This window comes from Pelophylax lessonae (genome assembly GCF_965119305.1).
Source record: "Pelophylax lessonae genome assembly, chromosome: 11".
Lineage (NCBI taxonomy): Eukaryota > Metazoa > Chordata > Amphibia > Anura > Ranidae > Pelophylax > Pelophylax lessonae.
The window spans coordinates 81,401,999-81,425,665 of record NC_138778.1 but is presented as its reverse complement, the minus strand read 5'-3'; the positions used below and the strand labels follow the sequence as shown (position 1 = coordinate 81,425,665).

Sequence of the window (23,667 nt, the reverse complement as noted above, 5' to 3'; positions counted from 1 at the left end):
ACTTTGAAATTCATGCCTTAAAGCCCGAGAACCAGAAGTGACTTCGCTCTGGTTCTCCAAGGGCATTGGCCTCACTTGGCTTCCTATCTAGCCATCAACCATATCAGATCGGTTTTAGGCTTACCGAAGGCTCTGGAACTGACCAGGAAAAGGGGGGTTCGATCTCTCCCGCAGCCTATAAAAGTTACCCTGTGGGGAATCTGCCACTGAGATCACTTTTATCTGAAAGCTGGCCACCTAAGGGTTAAAAAAAAAAAATACCATGCTGCTGTCATAACCCAGGTATTTAATGTCAGAATGCTGCTGTTCCAATTACATGTGTCAGATAAAAGCATGCATCTGTATATATTGCAAGAAAAACATAAAAGCAATACCTTTTTAATTTCAGTGAATAGGAACCTGTCTGGAGATTGCAGTTATCTTTACTTAGAAAGTCAATGACCTGGAACAAGCATATCTGGAGTAGAAACATTTTAAATGCAAATGTTTTTTCTGTCAGACAATTGAAAAGGGAGAACAGTTGCTCTGCATTGCAACTCTGGGGGATAACCACTCAGACTATATAGGAGAAGACAAAATGAGGCGCAGAAAATCGCTCCAAGTCAGGGTGGGTCAAAACAGGTGCATAGCTGAGACTACATTGATGGAAACGTGGGGAAAAAGACAGAGCCCCAGACCAGACTATACTGATATACAATGTTTTAAATATATTATATATGTGTCTATATCTTTTTGATTTATGCAATGTTATGGCACCATTAAAGTCCCTTTCTTGCCCCCTTCCATAGTCTCAGCTATGCACCTGTTTGGACCCACCCTGACTTGGAGAGATTGTCTGCGCTTCCTTTTGTCTTCTATCTAGTCTATGAGTGGTTATCCCACAGAGTTGCAATGCAGAGCAACTGTTCTACCTTTTCAAAGTTGTTTATGGACGTAGGTGCCCGGGTTCTAACTTAAGTACAGCCTTATGCAAATTTTTATGTCAGTGGTTTAATATGTGATTACACATCCCCAACACAACATATGCCAGTGACACCAGACCCCATGTTTCCATCCTGATCCAAGCATTCAAAACAACTTGGGTTAACCATGCTTGAATGAGGCTTAAATTGTACTTGCTTTAAATTCATCCATTGTTGGCTGTGACTACAATGTTCTGTAATTCTGAGCAAACTAGGGGTCAGCTGACATGAAAAGGCCACCAACCAAAAATCTGTGATGGTGACAGAGTAAACGCTAATTATGATGAATTGCAGTGAGCAAGATAACTTTACCTTTGCTCCAGTGTTTAAACATTTTTGACATTAAAATATACAAAGCAGTTTAAAATGGTGGCAGTTAGTACCTGATCACAGGCGAGTTTTCGGTTTCTAAAAAAAAAGTCTCGACCAAAAAAGCCTGAAAAAGATCAGCAACTACTGGCTATAGATGGAGGTTTTTCAGTCAGACTGAACAGATTCCACCATGTACACAAAGCAAGGTGGATAAAGGAATTCTCCCTGTGTATTCTAACAGAATACAATAACACAGCAGAGAGGATTCCTTTATCCACCTCGCCTGTGTGAATGGGGGAATCTCATTAGTGACTTATGAACAAAAACGGCCCTAGATGGGTCAACATTCAGCCAGTCCCTGCTGAACTGGACACATTTTGATCCATCTATGGCCAGTTTAATTCTTTATACAGTGAGTAGCTTTAAAATGTTTTCTCAGGTGTGGAGTTGACCACTGTTCTCAATGGGAAAAAAGAAAAATATATATACATACACATACATATATATATATATATATATATATATATATATTTTTTTATATATATTCTTTTGTGCTTTACACAGCCTACTGCACATTTTAAAACTTAACCAACCCTTTGCACGAATACCTAACTTCAGAACAACTGCGATTTGATAAGTCACACACCCCATTGCTGGTAATGGAACTGTTCAAACTGACGTCACTCAGGTCACAGTGACTTTAAAAAAGTTTTTTTCCGATTTCATTGAGACTTGCATAGACTTCATAGCACAATTTAAAAGCCGCACTGGTGTAAACTGAGCTAAGGTCCACGTGCTGAAAAGGTATCATTCCATTATGTAAGATCGCTTTAAGAACTAATTAACTATATTTAATTTAAAGTGTGACTCTGCAATCTCCATCTGACATGGTATGAACTTCCCATGGGGATTATAAGAATGACACAGGGGATAAGGTGTCTGGTCTTAAGTGTAACTGCACTAAAAGTGCAAAGAAATGTAAGCAACAATTTGGTGTTTTTTTTTAATATGGTTTGTTGCAGTGAGTAAGCTTGGTATCTGGTTATGGCTACTTGTGCTAGAATTGTATTTTTCTGGTGAACCTAAAACAAAGTTCAAAATGTATTTATTTTTAAGACAAAAATTAGTTAAATTTCTTTGGAGACCATCATATTTTCTAAACAAATGATACCATATCAATACCCCTTTTATATAAGCTACAAGGTAGACAGTTTACACTATTATAAAACTCATGGCTTTTACTACAAATCAGTGGCCAGTTCTGGGCAATCTTGGTGTCAAGGAGTTCCCATAATGTTCAGCATCTCAACATTGTTGGATTCTCTGCAAGTCTTAAACATGAAGGAGACAGCAGGTGGCTCTCACTTCCCTAGAAGGAGATGAGATGGGAGAAGTTTCTCTCAGTAGAGTGGGTTCTTCAGCTGGTGCAGTACACATCGTACCATCTCACGCAGAGTCTGAAGGAAGACAAATTTAAATTGTTACTACAATTTTCACCTTTACTGTGCTATACACAGCAAATAAGCCAGACTGTAAATATTGTATGGTTAAGCAGTACATTGCTAAGAAATATGACAATCACTCATCAAATAGGCTGGATTTAAATAAAGATCAAGGGTTCGCTTTACAAACCTAACACCAAGATGAGGATCCTTACATCAGCTGAATTTAAAGAGATTTGAGAAATAGTTACATGACTAAAAGTGATTGCACCTGTATTAGTGCACTTGCAACAATAAAAAATGGGTACTCTTCATGCTACTCTTTAAGAAAGAAGTAAAAAAAAAAAATGGATTTTTGTAAAATCTTACCGTAAAATCCTTTTCTCTTAGCTCATTGACAGACGTAGTCCTCGGTGATACAGCACCTTCGGGTTATGTTGCCTCCACAGGAGTAGGACTAGACAGGAAATAAAATGCTCTGGCCACACCCTAGGGGCAGTCCCAGAGGGTATATCCTCTCTCTCTCTGCCTCAGCAAATCAGTTATGTCATAAAAGCAGTCTTTAGAGAATTTAACCCAACCCAACTCAAAAAAACAGAGGGGCGGGTACTACGTCTGTCAATGAGCTAAGAGAAAAGGATTTTACGGTAAGATTTTACAAAAATCCATTTTTCTCTATCGCTCATTGACAGACGTAGTCCTCGGTGATACAGCACCTTCGGGAAGTCCCAGAGCAGTATCACAAATGAGGGGTGGGAAAATGGAAATCAAATCCAAATCTAGAAGGCCCAACCGGTGCCAACTAGAAGTTTACAATGCTCATCCTTAATGATGAGACTCAAAAAAAAAATTTTCAAACAGAAAAAAACCCTCGAGGTAGACCACCGGTCTCCTCAAATTGCGGCCTGCAAAACCTTGCGGCCAAATGAGGCATCCGCCGATGCCATCACATCAATTTTATAAAATTTTGTAAAGGTATGTACCGACGACCAGGTGGCCGCTTTACATACCTGGACCACTGACGCCTGATGGCGAAAGGCCCAGGAAGTACCGAGCGCTCGAGTGAAGTGCGCCCTAACAGGGAACGGAGGATTCCGACCCTTAATAGAATAAGCCTGTACCACCGTCTGACTGATCCATGTAGATATGGTCGCGGCAGACACAGGCAACCCCCTTCAAGGGCTATCCGTGATCACAAAAAGGGAGTCCGTCTTACGAAAACCACTTTAGGAAGGAAGGATGGATTCGGAAGAAGAACCACCTTATCCCTATGAACCACCAGATCTGGGGAACGACAGGATAATGCGGCCAGTTCTGACACCCTGCGTAGAGAAGTAATGGCCACCAAGAAGGCCACCTTCTGGGAATGTAAGCAAGGGAATCTCCCTAATATCTTCAAAGAGAAGTTTCTGAAGAACCGACCACACTAAATTAAGATACTAGGCGGTAAGGGTGCGCGCACTGGCGGAGCCAGATGTCGCATCCCCTGGATGAAATTCCGCACCAAGGAATGATTAGCCAAAGGTTTCTTGAAAGAAGATTGCTAACGCCGAAAACCTGACCCTTGATCGTGCTCAAGGATAGTTTCTGCTCAACCCCTTGTTGCAGACAGACCAAAATTCGGGTCACCGAATAGGTCTGTGGGGGAAATCCAATAGATTCACACCATGCAATATAAGACTTCCATGTGCTGGAAGTCGCTTTCCTTGCTTTAACTGGAGGTAGGAATAACTGAAGCTGACACTCCCTTGTCCTTCAGTACCTGGGTCTCAATGGCCAGGCCATTAAGCCAGCGACTGTAAAGCAAGATGGAAGATCGGTCCCTGAGACCGCAAATCCTCCCTGAGAGGAAGTCTCCAAGGAGCGTCCGCGACTAGCCTCGCCAAGTCGGCGTACCAGGCTTGACGAGGTCAATCCAGAATTTCCAGAATAACTGGAATTCCCTCCACCTCTATCCTGCGAAGAAGTTCCCGCAGCAACTTGAGAGGATGGAAGGCATGCCGTAGCTGATACTGCCCCCACGGGGCGATCAGCGTTTCTGCTGCGTCCGCTAGAGGATCGTGGCGCGAGCTACAAACCTCCGCACCTTCCTGTTAGGCCAAGGTGCCAACAGATCCACATCCGGGATGTCCCAATGAAGGGACAGCTAGGGAAAAAACCTCTGGATGAAGAGGCCATATTCGATTGGATCCGAATCGGGCTGCTCTAGAGCTGCTCGATCCAGTAAATCAGACAAAATCTGATCGCTCTCAGTTCCGATACCCTTATTGGTAATCTGGATACTATCGGAAGAAATGACTTCCCCTGGTTGAGCATCGGAGACTTCCTGGTCCGCTCGCTCAACCGGATCCGATTGTCCAGGGAATCGGAATTCTGATTCCATTAAAAAAGAATCTCCTTCAGGAGAATTCGGGTATGAGACTGGGTATACGGTACTGCCTCTAAGAAGGCCACCATCAGTCCCAACCAATTGACGGACAGCAACATCCGAATCGTTGACTGAACCTTCTGGAGTTTCCCAGCAAGGAGAAACTCTCTTGCCCAGGATGTATCCAACCTTAGGCCCAGATAGTTCAGTCTCCTGGTGGGAACCAGGGATGATCTTTGGGAAAGCGAAAAAACGCTGATGTCCTGCGATGATGGGGATATAAAGATAGGCATCCTATATGTCTATGGACGCCAGGAAATCTCTTTTATGCAGGGAGGCCACCACTGTACGGATGGACTCTATTTCTTCCCAAGTCCAGATTTGGACGCACCTTGCCTTTTTTCCTGGGCATTGTGAATAGGTTTGAATAAAACCCCTGAAACCGTTCAATGTTAGAAGGGCAGAATCGCATCGGTGGAAGTGATCGAAACTCGATCCTGTGTCCTCCAGAAACCGGTGAAGACATCCCCCCCCCCACCCCAGAGATGGGTAGGGGCGCATCAGGCTATATTCTTCAGGCTTGGCTGAGCCGGACTCTATGTTTACCCGACCAGCGCCCTTTGAAACCCCTCTAAAGGGGCTTTGGAGGGTTTTGCCTTATCGCCCGCCCTCGCGGAACGAACAACTCTATATGAGCAGAAAAGGAAGGTCCTCGTTAGTTACGAGGTCTTTTTATCCTAACAGTCTGTGGCAAGACAGCAGGTGGTACCGTCTATCCTATAAAGAGGAATTCCTCAAACGGATAGCACCTAGCCATGCGTTTGGAAATAACAGGGGTTCGTTTCAAAACGACCCCATTTGGGTAAAGGAAAATCCTTCGCCCTTTTGGTAGGCTAACAAGTACCAAAAAGGAATCTCAGTCTCAGCTACCTCTGCCGGTGTAACCTCAAGACTAAAGGTTTCCCGGATGGACACAACTAGTGCATCCACCACTCTTGTGCTATGGCGGAGGCAGAAACGTGCTCCTCACTGCTGAGGAGATATTACCTGAGACAACAGCCCCCTAAGAGGGACCTGCAACTGCATTGACCAGTTCCGAATCCGTATCTGAAGTATCTGATAAACAATAGGGGTAGGCGGGGGTCGCTACTTGACCCCCGTCCCTGACAGGCCACCTCCACCCGGGATACCAAAGACTCCAAAATTGCCGATAATGCATTAAAAACAAGTGGGGTACTGGAGGGTCCTGCGGCCACTTTGAGGGGATCAGGTGGGGATACCTATGCAGCAGGGTCAATGATTATACAAGACACTTGCCAGCGACAAAAAATGACAAAGTAAAAAAAAAAAAAACTTTTTTTTTTTTGTGTCCCCCAGTCGCAACAGCGCCCCTCAGTGTTACCTGCCTTTTTGGACCCCACAGAGAGAGAGACAGACCCCAAGGCTCATCCCTGATGCACAGAAGTTTTCATCAGCTTGCTCAGTGCTTGTCTTGTTACAGACAGGAAGTCTTTGGCCCTATTTCCTGGGTAAAAGAGGCGGCTCCGCCCCTTAACACGCCTGCCGGCTCCTCCCCCTGGCTCCATGAGGTGTTTGAGTCACCTCAAACATGGCCGCCCCCATGCTGGAGACACAAGGCTACACCAAAATGGCGGCCTCGTGCGATCTACCAGAGAATGGCGGCGGCCTGCACAGAATAGCGGCATGTCTGCAGAAGGATCTCGGCCTCACAACCCTTCACCCTCATGGTGGTCAGCGTGGTCGGAGGTACCGGACCCTAGCGGGCCGTATGCGGTCCGCTGCTTAGCTGGAGGAATGATCTGGAATGCAGTATACATGTATAGACATCGCCCTGTGGCTACTGACAGGTAGGATACCTTATACTATCACAGTAAAGTTCTAGTACTGCCACTGACTACAATCATTTACACATCTTTACAATTAGATTGTCAGCTCCCAAACCAAGCCTCCTGGCTTCTTGTACACAAAAATCACACTCAATTAGGGGGATCTGTGACATGTTGTAGGATAGAGGGGAACCCATCCTTGCCATTACAGAGAGGGGCCCGCGTTCACCACAAGACCCGTCAGGGGGAAAGGGGGAACATACTACTCACCATACCGGGCGCCAACTCCTGACAGTACCCCTCTCCACCGAGGTAGGAGGGCTGTCGACCAATACGGGCGCCGTGACTCATGGTCTTTGGCGTTTCAGCGAGACGTTTAACTCGCAGGGTCAGTCCCTGTCCAGTGGGACTATGTCGCGGCCGACCCAGCGCGGAGCTATGGCCTGCACGCGCTCGTAGGCTGAACTGGGGTGACCACTGGATCTCAACATCCAGACCGTCGCCCAGTTCAGCTTTCTTGCTTGAAGATCTCACAGGAACACTGGAGAAAAAAAGCTGTCTTAAAAAATTATTTTCTAAGAAAAAAATCCTGCCAGGACCGAAGATCCCAGCAAGGTATCTAGGTCCTTACTCCTGACTAGACAGAAAAAAACTGATTTGCTGAGGCAGAGAGAGAGAGGATATACCCTCTGGGACTGCCCCTAGGGTGTGGCCAGAGCATTTTATTTCCTGTCTAGTCCTACTCCTGTGGAGGCAACATAACCCGAAGGTGCTGTATCACCGAGGACTACGTCTGTCAATGAGCGATAGAGAAAAATAATTTAATTTTTGTAAGAACTTACCGTAAAATTATTTTCTCTGGGTCCTTGGACAGTCGCCGCCCGTTCAGTTAGCCGTCACGAGTGGGGTAATGCGCCTCTCTGCAGGAGTAGGCTAGGCGGTGAAAAGGTTAACAAACAAAAGCTTTTACACATAACACACCTCTAGGGGGCTGTTCCTCAGCTATTACCCATCAGCCACTAGGAGCTGCTCTTCAGTTTTGTAGCAAGCAGTACATGAAGACTATCAACCCCAAAAAGAAGAGGGGCAGGGGCGGCAACTGTCAGAGGACTAAGAGAAAATAATTTTACGGTAAGTTCTTACAAAAATTCTATTTTCTCTTACGTCCTCTGACAGTCGCCGCCCATTCAGTTAGCCTTCACGAGTGGGATGTCCCAAAGCAGTGCAGGTGAGGGGTGGGAAGGCGCAACCAAGAAAAGGCAACGTGCAATCAGGCCAGAGTCGGAAAAACTGAGCCAACAGGGCAACAAAAGCTCAACAGGAGCCAACCCTGGACAAATACACCCCAAGAAGAGACAGAAACACACGTCTCTGCAAAACAACCGCCGCACAAAAAACTCTGCGACCAAAGGAAGCATCCTAGGATGCCAGTACATCAAATCAGTAGAATTTTGTGAAAGTGCGCACAGACGACCACAGGAGGAAAGACCAAGAGGCAATGACGGCTCTAATAGAACGTGCCCTCACAGGAAAAAGGGGGGCACCGGAGCCTATAGTGAAGAGGCCCAAAACCAAAGTCCGTCCGATCCAAACTGGAAGAAACTGCAACGGATGCAGCCGAACGCTTCCGAGGGCCCTCAGAAGGAAAAACAGGGAATCAGACTTCCCAAAAGATTCAGTGGCAGACAGGCAAATACCTGACCGCCTGGACCACATGCAAGGAACACAGGACAAAGTCCTCGGGACGCTTGGGCTACGCCCAAGACGGAAGCAACGGAAGAAACAACGATGGAGGTGGAAAGCAGACACCACCGCAGGAAGAAAAGACTGAGTGGATCCCCGGACCATGTTATCCCTACAACCGACCAAAGGCGGTGTCCGGCAAGACCGAGCCACCATTACCAACACTCTGCGAACAGAGGTGACAGCCACCAGAAAGACAACTTTCTGGAACAACACAGGCAGAGCCAGTTCTCTGATGTCCTCAAAGGGAGGCCATTGTAAGAAAAACGGACAAAAAAAACCAAGGTCAGTCCCCATGGAAGCAAGGGAGCATTCCGCGGGGGAGCCAGATGACGCACCCCCTGAGTAAAGGTGGGAATCAAGGAGTCTCCAAGGGACGCTGGAAGAAAACCGGTAAAGGCCGATAAATGACCCACGACCATTCCCAGCACCAAGCACTGATCCACACCTTTCTGCAGGAAGGCCAAAACCCTCACTACCGAAAAGGAGCGTGGATGAAACCCTTGTGAATCACACCAGGCAATATACCCCCTCCAGGTACGATGGTAAATCTTCCTGGAGGTAGCTGTCCGAGCCTTCAGTAAGGCAAGAACAACAGCATCCGAGCGGCCATATCCTCTCAAAAACTTGGCTTTTAACAGTCATGCTGTCAAGGCCAGAGATTGTACAACAGGACGGAATATCGGCCCCGGAGACAGAAGAACGTCTCACAGCTGAAGCCGCCAGGGCGGCTCAACAACCATCCGCCCAAGGTCTGCGTACCAAGACCGACAAGGCCAGTCTGGGGCCACCAGAGATATTTGAACCCGTTCCGACACCACCGGCGGAGGAACCTGGACAGCAGTCGAATTGGAAGGAAGGCCGATACTGGTGCCAGGGCACCACCAACGCATCCGTGGCGACTGCTAGAGGACCACAGGTTCTGGCCAGGAACCTTCCCACCTCCATGTTGAGATGGGATGCGAACAAAACCACGTCCGGAGACCCCCACTGGGCACACAGGAGGTGGAACACCCCAGGATGCAGGGACCATTCCCCCTGATCCGCGGACTGGCGACGAAGACAGTCCGTCTGAAAGTGCACCATTCCCAGAACGTGAACAGCCGAAACGCTGGAAAGTGCAACTCGGCCCAAGAAAGGACCTCTGCCACCGCCTGGGCTGCCCGAGCACCCATGGTGCCCCCTTTTGCGAATGACGTAAGCCTCTGCCTTGGCGTTGTCCAAGTGAAACACGAACCGGGCGTCTCTGATCCGAGTCGTCCAAGGGAACAAGAAGAACCTGATTGCTCGGAGCTCCAAGACGATATCAGCAAGGAGGATCCCTCCACTGACCACGTCCCCAGGGCACAAAGCGTGCCCAAAACTCCACCCCAGCATGACAGGCTGACATCCGTGGTAATCACTGTCCCCAGCATAGGCAGAAAAGATTTGTCTTGCGCCAGAGCAGGTGACAGGAGCCACCCCGAAAAGGCTCGAAGATATCCTCTTGTCCAACGATTGAGGATTTTGTCCCACCAGGTAAGAACCTCTGACAGAGATCTCATTGGCAACTGAGCAAACAGAATAGCTTCAAAGGCCGAAACCAGCAGACCCAGGGACCGCCCGGAGGCCCGTAGAGAAGAGAGATAGTTGTCCCTGAAGGACCCAATCCTGCCCCGCAGAGCCGGACATTTTCCTACCCTGGGAGAAAAAACCTTGCGTAAGCAGAGTCCAGGACCAACCCCGGGCAACCGAGACAAACTGACAGGTCAGTGCCGACACCTGAAAGTTACAATGCGGTTCAGAGACTTGAGGTCTAGAAACGGACACACTTTTCCCTCTCACCTGGGAACCGTGAACAAGTTGGAATATAACCTGTGAAACCTGTCCCGCTGAGGGACTGGCACAATGACTCCGAGGGCGAGAAGCTCTCGAACCGCCTCCCATGAGATCATGTAATCGATCGGGAAACACATTGAGATTTGAAGGAAGGAAACCTGTTCGCGGGGTGAGAACGAAACTCGAACTCGCACCCTGAATGAAGCAGTTAATGAACCCATCCTTCCTGAAGTAGGGACAACCATGGTTCCCGAAAAGTAACGCAGACGGTCCCCCAATCCAAAAAAGGGTGAAGGTGCCCCTTTCCGGACCATGGCTTCCTGTGACCGCCTGAGGCCTTGAAGGAGTTCCCTCTTTCCCGCGCCCCTAAGGCACGAAGGGACCCCCTGGACTATTCCGTGACAGCTTGAGAAAACCATCACCAAAGTGAACCTAGGTTTGAGCAGGGAGCCTGCCACCACACATGTACCCACAGCATCCGCCAAGGGATAACGGTAATTAAACCACTTAGGCACCCCCAGCATATGCGTGATGCGACGCCACAGGTTGTTCAGGGTTACGTGAAAACTCCTCGGGGCAGGGGAAAAACCTGACCCGACTCCTGGGCGGTTTGTGGGACCCTAAGGAAACCCGCCAACCTGACTGGGTGGGCACAACAGCAATATTTCATGTCTCCCTGACGGAGCTAATAAGTGCAACCACTATAGGACATTCCCGCACTGCAGTGGAGGAGGACCCCTCCTCCATCCCATCTGAATGTGAGGACTGGGACCCCCGAGGGGAGACATTGTCTGTGGCAACCAAAGCAGGCTCTGAGTCAGAAAACCTGAAAGGGCATTGGCCGTTTTTGGAGTAGTGCAGCAGGCCATCCTGGATGCCAAAGTCGCCAGTGCAGCAGATAAGGAGGCCATGAAAGAGGATTCAGGGGTTCCACAAGCACCAACCAGGTCTGTGGGGAGTTTGCTATCCTGGGACTCCATATTGCATTAAAAAAATGATTTAGGACACTGGCCCTTTAAATCGGTGGTTCCCGCGGTGCACACCGCAAATCTACACCACCGGTGGAGACCCCTTTAAAACTGCTAAAGCAATAGCGAAAGAGCCGTTTTGCAGGAAACCCCCCCCCCCCCAAAAATCAGCCCCACAGTGACACAGTATACACTATCAACTCACACACGCTGCTGCAGTGAAGGGAGAAGCGACCGCCCGCACTAGAGGCCAATTCATGCCCTGAGCCACAATACAATGAGTGCCAATTGAAAGTAAATGGGAGGAAGCACTAACAAAATGGTCGCCGCCCTTACTAGGTGGCCGACCACAACCAATATGGCGCCCAAACCGGCGCCCACAGTGAGAAAATGGCTGCTGCCCATACAATGAGGCCAGATAGCCTGCCCTCACCTAAAATGGCAGCCGAACGAACGGCGCCAAATTAGCACAAACCCAGGGACCTGGCCACCGTGGGGACACCTCAGAGGCACCCCCCAGACATACAAGACCCCATAACCCCCCATCCAGGCAGTGTGCACCGCACAGCACCCCCAGTGGGGGCAGGGAGGTAGGGGCCGCCCAAAACGGCCATGGAGGGGGGATACTACAGAGACCACATTTTTTCTGCTTTCACCTAGGAGTGGGCCCACGACCCCCAAATAACTGTCCCAGGGACACGGGGGTAGTATTACTCCCATTCCACGGATTGCAGGCTCCGCTCTGACACAGAACACCTCCCAACCTGAGTGGGGGTGCCGGCAGCCCGGAAGGGATGCTACCAACACAGGGTGTTTCGGAGTTGAGACATCCCGGCAAAGATGGATTCTCCGCAGACTCACCCCCATCTTCAGGGGCACTGTCATTGCGAGGCCAGGGCGCACCAATGACCTGCGACGCTCGTTGGCAGGCTGGGACTCCATAAGGATTTACATCATCCAGTGCGAGGCCCAGCTCTGCTGTTGCTTGTAGTCCTCCAGGGATCCTTCTGACTAACTAGTGATAGTAAGTGAGGAAAGAAATAAAAAGAAAAAACTCTTTTAAAAGAAAAAGAGAAAAAAACTGAGACATAGGTCCCAGCAGGTAAGTCTATGTCCCCCTAGGTATTAACTCTTTATCTATTGAATATACAGTGGGTACGGAAAGTATTCAGACCCCCTTAAATTTTTCACTCTTTGTTATATTGCAGCCATTTGCTAAAATCATTTAAGTTCATTCTTCTTCCTCATGAATGTACACATAGCACCCCATACTGACAGAAAAACACAGAATTGTTGACATTGTTGCAGATTTATTAAAAAAGAAAAACGGAAATATCACATGGTCCTAAGTATTCAGACCCTTTGCTGTGACACTCATATTTAACTCAGGTGCTTTCCATTTCTTCTGATCATCCTTGAGATGGTTCTACACCTTCATTTGAGTCCAGCTGTGTTTGATTATACTGATTGGACTTGATTAGGAAAGCCACACACCTGTCTATATAAGACCTTCCAGATCACAATGCATGTCAGAGCAAATGAGAATCATGAGGTCAAAGGAACTGCCTGAAGAGCTCAAAGACAGAATTGTGGCAAGGCACAGATCTGGCCAAGGTTACAAAAAGATTTCTGCTGCACTTAAGGTTCCTAAGAGCACAGTGGCCTCCATCATCCTCAAATGGAAGACGTTTGGGACGACCAGAACCCTTCCTAGAGCTGGCCATCCGGCCAAACTGAGCTATCGGGGGAGAAGAGCCTTGGTGAGAGAGGTAAAGAAGAACCCAAAGATCACTGTGGCTGAGCTCCAGAGATGCAGTCAGGAGATGGGAGAAAGTTGTAGAAAGTCAACCATCACTGCAGCCCTCCACCAGTCGGGGCTTTATGGCAGAGTGGCCCGACGGAAGCCTCTCCTTAGTGTAAGACACATGAAAGTCCGCATGGAGTTTGCTAAAAAACACCTGAAGGACTCCAAGATGGTGAGAAATAAGATTCTCTGGTCTGATGAGACCAAAATAGAACTTTTTGGCCTTAATTCTAAGCGGTATGTGTGGAAAAAACCAGGCAATGCTCATCACCTGTCCAATACAGTCCCAACAGTGAAGCATGGTGGTGGCAGCATCATGCTGTGGGGGTGTTTTTCAGCTGCAGGGACAGGACGACTGGTTGCAATCGAGGGAAAGATGAATGCGGCCAAGTACAGGGATATCCTGGACAAAAACCTCCAGAGTGCTCTGGACCTCAGACTGGGCTGAAGGTTTACCTTCCAACAAGACAATGACCCTAAGCACACAGCTGAAATAATGAAGGAGTGGCTTCACAACAACTCCGTGACTGTTCTTGAATGGCCCAGCCAGAGCCCTGACTTAAACCCAATTGAGCATCTCTGGAGAGACCTAAAAATGGCTGTCCACCAACGTTTACCATCCAACCTGACAGAACTGGAGAGGATCTGCATGGAGGAATGGGGGATCCCCAAATACAGGTGTGAAAGACTTGTTGCATCTTTCCCAAAGAGACTCCTGGCAGTATTAGATCAAAAGGGGGCTTCTACTAAATACTGAGCAAAGGGTCTGAATACTTAGGACCATGTGATATTTCAGTTTTTCTTTTTTAATAAATCTGCAACAATGTCAACAATTCTGTGTTTTTCTGTCAGTATGGGGTGCTATGTGTACATTCATGAGGAAGAAGAATGAACTTAAATGATTTTAGCAAATGGCTGCAATATAACAAAGAGTGAAAAATTTAAGGGGGTCTGAATACTTTCCGTACCCACTGTATATATTTTTTTCTCTTTTATTTTTCCTTTCATTTTTGGGCGTTGGTTATGGTGTGTTTTTTGCACTGATTACCTGTTTTTGCACCTCTTCACTATTGTAATACCTTTGCATTGCACTCTTTCACTTCCATCTACAATCCTTTTTGGCTATCTGGCCCTCACTCTGTATGGGCACTTTGTGACCAGTTTGTCTCAGGTATTGAAATATGCACTCTTTGTACTTTATACGCGTTTTTCCATTACACATTTTATACCCCTATTAGGGTTCCTCTTTACTCATAGCACTGACACCACTCATTTATCTCTTATCTTTTTCGCTATATATCCCTTAGTTGCAGCCTATATAGGTTTCAAGATGTTGTCATACACTACTAATCTCTGCAAAAGCTTTTTACTTGCTATTAAAAGGGTATGGATATTTATATACGGATTTAAGCTGCGTTATCCTCCTCTCCGCCATTCCAATTATTTGGAATTATTTTCCCCCTCGATGGCCTGATTCAGTCTGATGACTTACACTTTCCCTCCTTCTTCCCTCCCTCTCTAATCTTTCTCCCCCCCTTTTTTTATTTATTGTTATATGTATACTGATATGGATTATTGTTTATTCTAGAGACTGTGATTTAATGAGAGTCTGCCTGAAAAAAATATTATCTTGGATCCTGAAGAAGCTCTTTTGAGCTAAACGCGTAGATCTACAAGATGTATTTTAGATATGAACTGTGATGCTTATATCACTTCTAGATAATATATACATTTTCATTGTATGTTATTATAATTAATACATTTATAAATTTTTTTAATTCTATTATATTTATTTTTTCGGTCTTGGTTGTTGACATATCGGCACATTTAAATACCCACATCCACAGTTTGGTAGATTTCTTTCCCCTCATGTCCCCCCCCTCGCCTTTCCATTGTCCCCATCCCTAGCAGTCGCCTACCAACCTGGCTACTTTACTATTATACAATTTACCCCAAGGGACGGTGCCAGTTTATTTATAGACAGACCATTTCTCTCCACACAATTTATATATATCTATTGTGGGATTATCGTCCCAACCTTCCTCTTCGTTGGAGAGTATGGTCTGATAGCATTATTGATACTGTGGATGATAGCCACTCATTTGTTAGAATGGAGGGACTAATATGCCTGTGCAAAGTGTTGATACCATACACAGGTGTAGAGATATACTTTTTTTGTCTGCATATCCTCATTTCCCTCCCCCTTTCTTCCTCTTTCCCTTTTTTGCTTCCCTCCCCCCCCCCCCTTATTTGTTTACTTCATTGACTTTATCTGACCATCATCCTTTCTCTTGGGTTACTTGTAATCTGCATATGTTCTTAGATAACTGTTGCCTTTCAGGTGGATTAGAAATTACTGTAGCATTCTGCAGATTTGACAGGTGCTGTTTTTTTATGATGTGCCTTTTGTTTGCGGCCATGGCTCATTTTTTTTTTTTCTATTTCTCTCTGTGGTTTTGATTTCCTGTGGCTGTGTTCGGTGGTGTTCCGTGGTGTGGCTTCCTTTTGGCTGTCCCGGTTGAGCGGCTTCCTGGCGCTGGTTGTCTCCCACGCAGCTGCCGGAGTTGATCTATTCCGGCTGAGCTGCGTGTAAACATATACGTAATTTCTGGTTGACAACCGTTAATGACACCCGAGAGAGTAGGAACATCCTCCGCTTGCACGCCTCTTTTGGCGGCATTTGCGGGCGGATGTGGGAGACGGGAGGTGTGCGGAAGGGGAGGTTTATTCTCCCCCTATTTATAGGGACTTCTAAGGAGCCATACATATTGGACGTTTGTCTCTGGTAATTAATATTTGAGCCTGTCAAGTACAACCTTGCAATTTGTTTCTGTTAAACTGGAACCAGTGAGTATCTATAGATGTTTTTTCCTCTGTTACTCTCTTGGATACAGGGATTACCCCCCCCCCCCCCTTAAAAGTTTTATATCTATCCAGCTTCAAGATACTTGATCGTAGGATTCATGTGGCTGTCCTGCGGTTTATCTTATACGTTTTTTTGCCTGTATGCACTTCAATTCTGGTTGGTCTTGGAATATATGAGTAATTTTTTGTCTAGTTGTTGGAGGCAACATGTAGTTTTACGTGTTCTGATATCAGATGCTTCTGGACAGTTGAACCTAACCACACCTGGTCTGGAATGCAAAGTGCCCAGCAGGACATTCCTGACAAGGCTCACAGGATGTTCTCGCATAAACCTCCTATTGTGAGATATGGGTGTAGAGGACCCTCAGATAAGATATCCTGGGGAGGTTATTCCTACATCAAAGGCCAGCGGTGAATGAAGATGACCCAGGTCAAAAACAGTGATTCGTGGACAGATGGCGCCCCTAGTGGAAGAATATAACATGCTTCCTGGAAAGATGAGATATTTCCTGTTGATTAGGAAGGGGGCATCTTACGAATTGTCATTGGACAAGAAGACAGTGGGTGTTTATCTGGGTGGTGTCTGAGTGGGCTTTAAATCCGGATTGCTTGCTAGAATTCCTTCTCTTACTCTCTTGGCTGTGGGCCATCATGGCTCTTGTGCTACCTCTTTTCTCCTTCCTGTGTGCTTGAGACCAGCTGAAAGTTATCGAACCCCGAGGACTGATATGTAACGTATTATCTGTAATTGTTTTGTTTTATTTGCTCTGTAATATTCCTTTAGTGTTTTATGTTAGCATTTCTACTTTCTTTATAATAAATTAGATCCTGGTTTATTTAAGCAGTGTGTTTATTTTTATAGCTAGCATTGTTAGTATACCTTCTATTAACCTTATCAGAGCTTTGATAGACTATTATAGGAATAGACAATAGAATACATTTTTATAATAAATAGGGGAGGTACAAAACCACCTTCACAATTTATTTCATTTGGCACCCCAGAAGCAGGAGTGTGGAAAGAAATTCCGCACAGAATCCAAACCCTAAAGTATTTTTGTTTTGAGTTCCTATAAGCTAACAAGTCCTCTACAAGTGACCCAGAACTGAAAGAACTCCTCTGCTGTGGACAAGATTTGCGCTGGTTCGTGAATTCTGAAGCCCTGCTTGAGTGGTCCTGAAAGTTCTGTGAAATACTTCATCAGTAAGCGGACGCGCATTATCTGGTAAGTATAGTATTCGTATCTCTGGCTGGAATATGTATATGTGTTAAAGTGTTTGTTAGTGCAAATTGTTTTTTTTTTAGGCCTGGTTAGCTGTTAAGTTGTGTGCCGGCAAAGGAAGGGCTGATCACCCTTGGTTAACTGATGTACCCTGCAGATTTATAGGATAAACCATACATCTTTGAGGAGAAAGTGGGAGAAATATAGATTATATTTTATATTTTTTTACCAAGTGAAAGGGAGGAAGCTTTCTGCTCCAAGAGAAGATCCATGTGGCCTAGGATCTGAGATAAGAGGGCTACAGTCAGTGGTGTTGAGGAGAGAGCAGGGCACTAGTTGGGTTGTGTGCTCCTCCTTGTGGGACTACAAGTCCGTGTTAACTTGGAACAGCTGTGTATGTGTGTGTTTGTGCCTGTGTGTCTTGTATCAGCAACTGTGTGAAGACTGTTTAGGCATGCTCCAGTGTGCACGTAATTAGCATATCAATGGAAGTCATTGGAACTTTCCTTAAGAAGTATGCCTCTGCTAGGTTTAACACTTCTACAGAAAATGCTTTAACTCACCAATTTAATGATTTGTTAAAACAATGTGATATACAAAATGATAATATGAAGGAGAAACCGTCTTCTAAAAGGGGAAAAAAAGCGAGAATGGCGAATGTAGTGTGCATGCTGTTAAGAATGAAGGAAATTGCCGAACAAAAAGAAATGCAATTTTATGCTGAGAGGGCACAATTATTAGATCAGATAGAAAGTGCAAGTAAAAATATATTAGCAATAGCTGTAAAGACAGATGCAAATGTTTGTAATCAGATTGCACAATTGGTGACTGAGAAGTGCGTATTGGAAAAGAAAGTGGATGAATTGGAGGAAACGTGTAATTTAAGAGAAAGTTGGGTTGCCTCTTTAAAACAAAGAGAGGCACAGAATGAGCGTATTATAATGCTGCTTAGAAGAGAACTACAGGAGTCCCAAGCTGCCATAATAGAGTTATCCACCAAACAGGCAGAGATTGAGCAGTCTCAGTGTTCAGCACAGATAGAGAATTTAGGACAACAATTAGGGAAGTCTAATGCTCGTGTTGCTGCAAGTGATGTTGCTTTGGTTGGAATCAATGTTAGTGTTGATGAATGTGTTGTAACTGATCTTGAAATTGATTCAGGAGTTGAAATGCAAAATGAACCTGATCTTTTGGAGACTTATGATGAGTCCTTTGCTAGTAACTACTCCTCAGACAGTGAAAGTGTGAAGTCTGTTGATTCCAATCATAGTATTGTTATGCGGCAATGTGAGTCTCCATCACCATATGCTCAGAGGAGGGCCTATGCAGGGAAACCAGCTCTCAAGTGTTTTGCCTGTAAAAAGTGGGGTCATATTGCCAGGTATTGTATGGTGACTAATAATAATATGCAAAGAAAATCACACTACCCTAAAACTACACCGAGGTATTATGAAGTTTATTCTGCGAGATGGGGTAGCAATCCAAGGCATAGAGGCCATAATAGTCAAACCCGTGTCCCTTTTAAAACTCAAATGCTGAGATTACATTCTGAAAATAGTCAGTTAAGGCAGGAAAGGCATCAGTATATGGAACAACTGAATAGACTCAAAATGGAGGTAGCCGCATGTTCACGGAGGTATAGCACCGGGGGAAACAAATCTTTTGTTAATAGCCCTTAAGGAATCGAATGGATGGTAAGGACTTTCTGGTTAATGTTTCTTTGCTATGAATAAGGTTTAGATGCGAGTCTCAAAGATTTGGCTTTAATTTTTGTAATATTATGGAGGACCTTGATGTGTTTTTTTTTTATTTTTTATTTTTTTTTAATTTTTATTTTTTTAGCATTTTCAAGGATAAGCCTCTGGATTTGGTGTTATGTTTATGTATTTTTTTTTATATTTTTTTTATTATATTTTTGTTTTTTGTTTTGTTCAGGTGGAAAAATTCCAAATTGTTAGGTTTAGTCCACCTGAAAGGGGGTCATTGGCTATGCCCTAAGTCAACAGCTGAGTGCAGTTGGTTTAACACAGGAGTTTGTAGAAAGCTATAGCCGCTGGAGTTATTGTATTTTTCCTTTTTATTTTTATTCATGGGGAAAAAAAAAAAATAAACCCAGATGTTTAGGTTTTGTCCACCTGAAAGGGGAGTTTTTGCATAGGTTAAGTTAACAGTTGCGCAGATTTTTACGGTTGAAGATAAGTTTTGGAATACAGCTCTTTCTCATTTTTTTCTTTTTCTTATCGTGGGGGAACCATTTTAAAGTGGGTTTATCCCAAAGAGTCAGGGTTGTTTTAGTAGTTCAGAGTTGTAGAAGCCAGGAAAAATAAGTGCCTGGGATCCAAGTGAGGTTCTGTAAGCAAACATAGTATGCTAATAGATATTGTGGATAAGAATTTGATTCTGCTCTTGATTTTCATTTCCAGAGTCCTGGTGGAGCGAGATATTGGAGAGGTCTCTGGAACATGGATGAAAGATGTTCATCTGGTTGGCAGTTTGTCTGTGCCATGCCGCATCTCAAAATTGTTCTGACAAACATTCAGGGGAGAAGGGATAAACTAAAAGATGCAGATTAATATGTGCAATATAGGATTTCTTTTCTCTATGGACAATTTAGTGCTAACGCTGCATTTGAAAGACTTTGCCCATCAACAAGACTTGTGAAACATTTTGCCGGAATCTTTCCTATCATTATATAGGAAGGTCGCACATTTATCTATGCAGGTTGAGGGACGAATTGACGGTAAGGTCTCTTCGTACAAGTTTGAGGCTTTGCTGCCAATTAAGAGTCCCGAAATACCTCTGGCTTGCCTGAATTGCGGTAGAAAAGGCCATAGTGAGCAAGCCTGCCTAATCCCGACCCGTATACACAATGAAGGGTTATAGGAAGTTGGGAATGTGATGCTTAATTTGGTGGGTCATATGGGTATATGTGTATATATTATGGAAATGGATTGATTTGTGTGCTTTTATAATTTGATGTACATGTATTACGTTAGTGATATGGTTGAGTAAGACCCTCCTCGAGGTTCTGTATCTGAAAGCTGGTTGATATGTAGCTCTGAGTGTATTTTGGTGAATGGTGAGTGAATGGACACCCCTTGCCTATATTGCACACCCCTTGCCTATATTGCACTCCATCCTGAAAATTCCAAAAGGAGAAGACACGAACTGGTGCCATGGAAGCGGTCACTGAAGAATGGTGGTGGTGTGTCACCCAGAGGCAAAGCGGCACATGTTGGGAAGCACAACATATCATAAGGATGGACATTTATGGACTGTTCTATGGAGGCTGCCTCTGAAGAAGGGTGATGTGTGTCACCCAGGGGCAAAGCGGCACATGTTGGTAAGCACAACATATCGTAAGGCCGGACATTGATGGACTGTTCTATGAAGTCTGCCTCTGAAGAATGATGGTGTGTGCCCGTCAGGCACAAAGCGGCATATGTTGGAGGCAACATGTAGTTTTACGTGTTCTGATATCAGATGCTTCTGGACAGTTGAACCTAACCACACCTGGTCTGGAATGCAAAGTGCCCAGCAGGACATTCCTGACAAGGCTCACAGGATGTTCTTGCATAAACCTCCTATTGTGAGATATGGGTGTAGAGGATCCTCAGATAAGATATCCTGGGGAGGTTATTCCTACATCAAAGGCCAGCGGTGAATGAAGATGACCCAGGTCAAAAACAGTGATTCGTGGACAGATGGCGCCCCTAGTGGAAGAATATAACATGCTTCCTGGAAAGATGAGATATTTCCTGTTGATTAGGAAGGGGGCATCTTACGAATTGTCATTGGACAAGAAGACAGTGGGTGTTTATCTGGGTGGTGTCTGAGTGGGCTTTAAATCCGGATTGCTTGCTAGAATTCCTTCTCTTACTCTCTTGGCTGTGGGCCATCATGGCTCTTGTGCTACCTCTTTTCTCCTTCCTGTGTGCTTGAGACCAGCTGAAAGTTATCGAACCCCGAGGACTGATATGTAACGTATTATCTGTAATTGTTTTGTTTTATTTGCTCTGTAATATTCCTTTAGTGTTTTATGTTAGCATTTCTACTTTCTTTATAATAAATTAGATCCTGGTTTATTTAAGCAGTGTGTTTATTTTTATAGCTAGCATTGTTAGTATACCTTCTATTAACCTTATCAGAGCTTTGATAGACTATTATAGGAATAGACAATAGAATACATTTTTATAATAAATAGGGGAGGTACAAAACCACCTTCATAATTTATTTCACTAGTGGTTCGGGATTGATTTGGTGAGTCCCCCTAGCTATTAACTCTTTATCTATTGAATATAACTGGATTTTTTACTTAACGTAAAATCCTTTTCTATTAAGCTCATTGACAGACGCAGGACTCGTATCTTGATATCCGTAGGGTTATACAGCCCCCTACAGGAGTAGGACACTAGGCAGAAAAAAAGTTCTGGCTACGCCTATGGGCAGTCCCAGAGGGTATACCCTCTCACTTCCTGCTATAGGATGTCAGTTTTGTATCAAAGCAGTGTCAGAGAAATCATACCAACCCAACTCAAACATAGAGGGGCGGGGACTGCGTCTGTCAATGAGCTTAAGAGAAAAGGATTTTACGGTAAGTCAAAAATCCAGTTCTCTCTGTCGCTCATTGACAGATGCAGGACTCATATCTTGATATCCGTAGGGACATCCCAAAGCAGTGCCATAAATGAGGGGTGGGATAACAGAAGAAAACATTCCATAAGGCCAAAAACATAGCCAACCAGGAAACACAGGACTCATCGGAACAAAAGATGAGACCCACTTGAAAACCAAAAACGGAACCCCCGAGGTTGACCAAGGGTCCCCTCAAACAGCAGCCTGCAAAACCTTGCAGCAAAAAAAAAGAGGCATCTGTAGATGCCAGCCCACAACCGCATAAAACATTGTAAAGGTAGGAACAGATGACCAGGTAGCCGCCTTGCAAACCTGAAGCACAGACGCCTGATGGCGGAAAACCCAGGAAGCACTAAGTGCCCGAGTAGAGTGCGCATTAACAAGGAAAGGAGGAACCTGACCCTAAATCGAACAAGCCTGCACCGCCGTCTGCCTGATCTATCCAGAGAAAGTCGCAGCAGACGCAGGCAACCCCTTCCTAGGGCCATCCGCGATCACAAAGAGCGAATCCAACTGACGAAAAAGAGTCAGCAGTGGCCAGGGACATCCTGAGTGCCGAACCACATCCAAGGTGTGCAAATTCCTTAGGATGGCTGGGCTGAGGACACAGGGAAGTCATCACAATATCCTCATTTAAGTGAAAACGGAGTCCACCTTAGGAAAGAAGGACGGATCCGGACGTAGAACCACTTAATCCCCATGAACCACCAGATAGGGGGAACAAAAGGACAATGCAGCCAGTTCCGACACCCTGCGTGCAGAAGTAACAGCCACCAAAAAGGCCACCTTCTGGGATAAGGTAGGCAGGGGAATCTCCCTAGTACTTTCAAAGGGAGGTTTCTGGAGAACCGACAACACCAAACTAAGGTCCCAGGGCGGTAAGGAAGAGCGCACCGGAGGAACCAGGTGCCACACCCCCTGGATGAAAGTTCCCACCAGGGAATGAGTGGCCAGTGGCCTCTGGGAGAAAATCACCAAGGCCGAGACGTGACCCTTGATAGTACTCAAAGCCAGCTTCTGCTCAACCCCCCCTGTTGAAAGAAGGTCAAGACCCGAGCCACCGAATAAGAATGTGGATGAACCCCGAGGTACCACGCAATATAAGACTTCCATGCACGATGAGAGAGTATTCTAGAAGTCGCTTCCAGCACTGTAAGCAGGGTAGGCATAACTGAAGCAGACAATCCCCTGTCCTTCAGCACCTGGCTCTCAACAGCCTAGCCGTCAAGCCAGCAACCGTAAAGCAGGACGGAAGATCGGCCCCTGAGACAGCAGATCCTCCCTGAGAGGAAGCCTCCAAGGAGCGTCTGCGACCAGCCTGACCAAGTACCAGGCGCGACGAGGCCAGTCTGGGGCCACAAGAATGACTGGAATTCCTTCCACCTCTATCCTGTGAAGAAGCCTCAGGCCGCAATTTGAGACGAGGAAAGGCATACAGCAGCTGATACTGCCCCAGGGGGCCACCAGCGCGTCTGTGGCGTCTGCCAGAGGATCTCGGGAGCGGGCCTCAAATCCTCTGCCCCCTCCCGTGGTGCCGGGACGCCAACAGATCCACATCCGGGGTGCCCCAACGAAGGCACAACTGGTGAAACACCTCCGGACAAAGAGACCATCCCCCTTGATCGAAGGTCTGTCAGCTGAGAAAAAATCCGCCTGCCATTTTTCCACGCCTGGAATGTGAAG

The 23,667-nt window shown here is 45.8% G+C and overlaps 1 protein-coding gene across 2 annotated transcripts in view; it reads right to left on the bottom strand.

Moving 5' to 3' along the window:
• Positions 1 to 2,605: 2,605 nt before the first annotated feature.
• MLX (MAX dimerization protein MLX) overlaps positions 2,606 to 23,667 on the bottom strand; it is a 462,488-nt gene continuing 441,426 nt past the window's right edge. For both annotated transcript variants that reach the window (XM_082271957.1, XM_082271958.1), the window contains exon 6: positions 2,606 to 2,731. In XM_082271957.1, coding sequence (XP_082128083.1) covers positions 2,675 to 2,731 — 57 coding nt within the window. In that variant the 3' untranslated portion in view covers positions 2,606 to 2,674. The remainder of the gene's footprint in view (positions 2,732 to 23,667) is intronic.